A 2,375-nucleotide genomic window follows, 5' to 3' on the forward strand; every position below is an offset into this window, starting at 1 on the left:
CGTATACCCAGTCCTCATAAGTCCCGTTTTCCACTCCCACATCGCTGGTCCGTGTTCTGAAAGGGGCCACCTCGCTGCCATGTTCTGGTCGAGAATCCATTCTTCTTGGTTTCCAAGCCAAGAAATGGAAATCAATGGCACTTTTCAGTTTCACGTGGCTGTTACTTCCATTCGAGTCTATCACTTCTCCTCAACTATACATATTGCCTCCTTCGTTATTCATTGGCATTACGTTTATTGACACAGAAGGTGGCTCCATATTTCATTTTCCCAGGAAAATAGAGCTCAAAAGTGAGTTCCCTCTTATAGCCATCTATGCTTATTCGGTACTATTTTTTGTATGTTTCCGATATAGTGTTATTTGATATATTCCATTCCTTCTATTATTATTGTAAATTTCTGATTATCGTAAAAGACACTCCTTGCTTCTGGATTTTCAGGTTATAAGATCCAAAAGTGAGTATTTTGCATGTGGGGTTTCTATTTTTTGTATCTTTATGATTTCTTTTTGTCTACAAGTTTTTCTTTTTCCGGAGATTCATAACTTTTTGTTTTTGTTTTTAAATGTTGAAGTGAATCCAATTGTGAAGGTGAGGGCACAGGATGATCAGTTTTCACCCAGAAATGATACTGGATTGTTGCTGTTTTTGAGGACTATTGACACTCTATCCATGCAAGGTAGCTGTGTTGCTCTGCTATATTATTTATGTTAAACATTCGATTATAGGAAGAAAATTTTAGGCCTCTATCGTTTACTTATCAAAAAGAAAAAAGAAAGAAAATTTTTGGCCTTCCAAAATTTTCCATCTTTGTTTAAGCTTTTCCATCAAACCCCAGACGAGAGAAAAAAGAAGAAGAAGCTTTTCCAGCAATATTGAGGCTCACACCAGATAATTTTTGTTCAATTATCTGTTTGATGATGGAGGCTGTTTTAAGAAGAGATTTTTAACCTAAATAATTCCATTTTGATGCAACAATTACATGCTTGGGAAAATATCGCCATTGAGCATTACAGATGAAACTTATAATCCGTTACAGAGTAATTGAATCCGTGATTATGTTTTCACAGCTGAGGACCATCAGAGCCATTCCCCATCACCTGTTGACAGAATCACAAAGGTTCATGTCCCAAACATACGAACACAATCGAGTCCTATGTCCCAAGGTCGAGTTTTTTCACATTTTAGTAAATAGTTTCATGGAAAGTAGAGTGGAATGGCTAAGATGTCTAACATGTAGTAAGATATGATGATATTTATTGATCAGATAAAGCATATTACTTTGCAGGGACAATGAAGAACAATTTCAAACATGTCAGTACAAATAGCAAATCAAATGTTAGAGCTAATTCAGTTCTGCGGCCACGAGCGGTCCTATCTAGTCCAGGTAATTTGATCTATATTGTTGTGTGGATGTGTGTATGCATGTATTCTAATTATACTGACCAAAAACACCCACTTGGTTCTTCAAATTTGAGGGCGGAGTTTAGAAGGTCCAAGCAGTATTTGCTTTAACTTTGAGTAATCATGTCAGGCTAAGGAGGTTTTAGAGAACAAACCTGTCTAATGTTTTTGAGGTTGCATTTGCTATAACATGTCTTAATTTCTTTGGTAGCCAACATTCTACTACTGGACTCCTTAAATTGGTTCGAGTCCTTGACAAATTGACAAGTCAATGAGGTTTTTTACAGGCCCTTTTCTGTTCTGCTCAACCACTTGCATGCATGAGTTTATACTTAGAGAAGTACCATGCATCATCATTTTAACCATCATCTTTCATAATCCGATGTGCCATCAAATGATTGGAACACTATTTAAATATTTTATTCATTTGTCAATCATTTGATGTTACATTGGAAAATGTTAAAAGGGTGATAGTTAAAAGGATGATGTATGCACAAGGCGCATAATAACCCTTATTATGTCATCAGATAATGATGGGATGATTGGAAGCATAAACAAACTAATGGAAGATCGATCTTTGGATCATAGCAAGAAAGAGAGGATGGCATTGCCAGCCCAAATCAAGACTGTGCATAATCAGGTTAAGGCAGCAGTGCCTCTGAACACAAGAAAAGGCTCCAAAGAGGTTTCAGACAGAAAGAGTGGTATAAAGCAAAGGAAATCAGGTCCTGAACCTGTAACACAAAAACAGAAGCCACGTGTCGGAGAAGGAAAATCGAGCCTCCATGCAGTATAAATCTCGAACCTATTCGATTGAATTGTGCTTTTACTTGGCGTTATTCTGCAGTTTCAGCTATATATCCCAAATGCCTTTTGTTCTCTTCTCTTGATGTTTGGTTTTCAACTTCTCTTGTGCAATGTACATGACTGATCTTGGGGAATGTACCGCGTACTGATAAACTTGCCTTCGAA

The 2,375-nt window shown here is 37.1% G+C and overlaps 1 protein-coding gene across 7 annotated transcripts; it reads left to right on the top strand.

Annotated features, from left to right (window-relative positions):
* On the top strand, positions 1 to 2,375 carry LOC122305793. 7 transcript variants are annotated; one of them, XM_043118341.1, is made up of 7 exons: positions 1 to 326; positions 441 to 471; positions 574 to 678; positions 1,070 to 1,165; positions 1,288 to 1,386; positions 1,615 to 1,679; positions 1,931 to 2,069. In XM_043118341.1, exons 1-6 carry the CDS (start codon positions 135 to 137, stop codon positions 1,665 to 1,667), a joined length of 576 nt encoding a protein of 191 aa, XP_042974275.1. In that variant the 5' UTR covers positions 1 to 134; the 3' UTR covers positions 1,668 to 1,679; positions 1,931 to 2,069. The 7 variants fall into 7 exon arrangements, with proteins under 7 accessions (XP_042974275.1, XP_042974269.1, XP_042974270.1 ...); XM_043118335.1 differs by lacking the exon at positions 1,615 to 1,679 and having other exon boundaries at positions 4 to 326; positions 1,931 to 2,375; XM_043118336.1 differs by lacking the exon at positions 1,615 to 1,679 and having other exon boundaries at positions 4 to 326; positions 441 to 456; positions 1,931 to 2,375.

This window comes from Carya illinoinensis, chromosome 3 (genome assembly GCF_018687715.1).
Source record: "Carya illinoinensis cultivar Pawnee chromosome 3, C.illinoinensisPawnee_v1, whole genome shotgun sequence".
Classification (NCBI taxonomy): domain Eukaryota; kingdom Viridiplantae; phylum Streptophyta; class Magnoliopsida; order Fagales; family Juglandaceae; genus Carya; species Carya illinoinensis.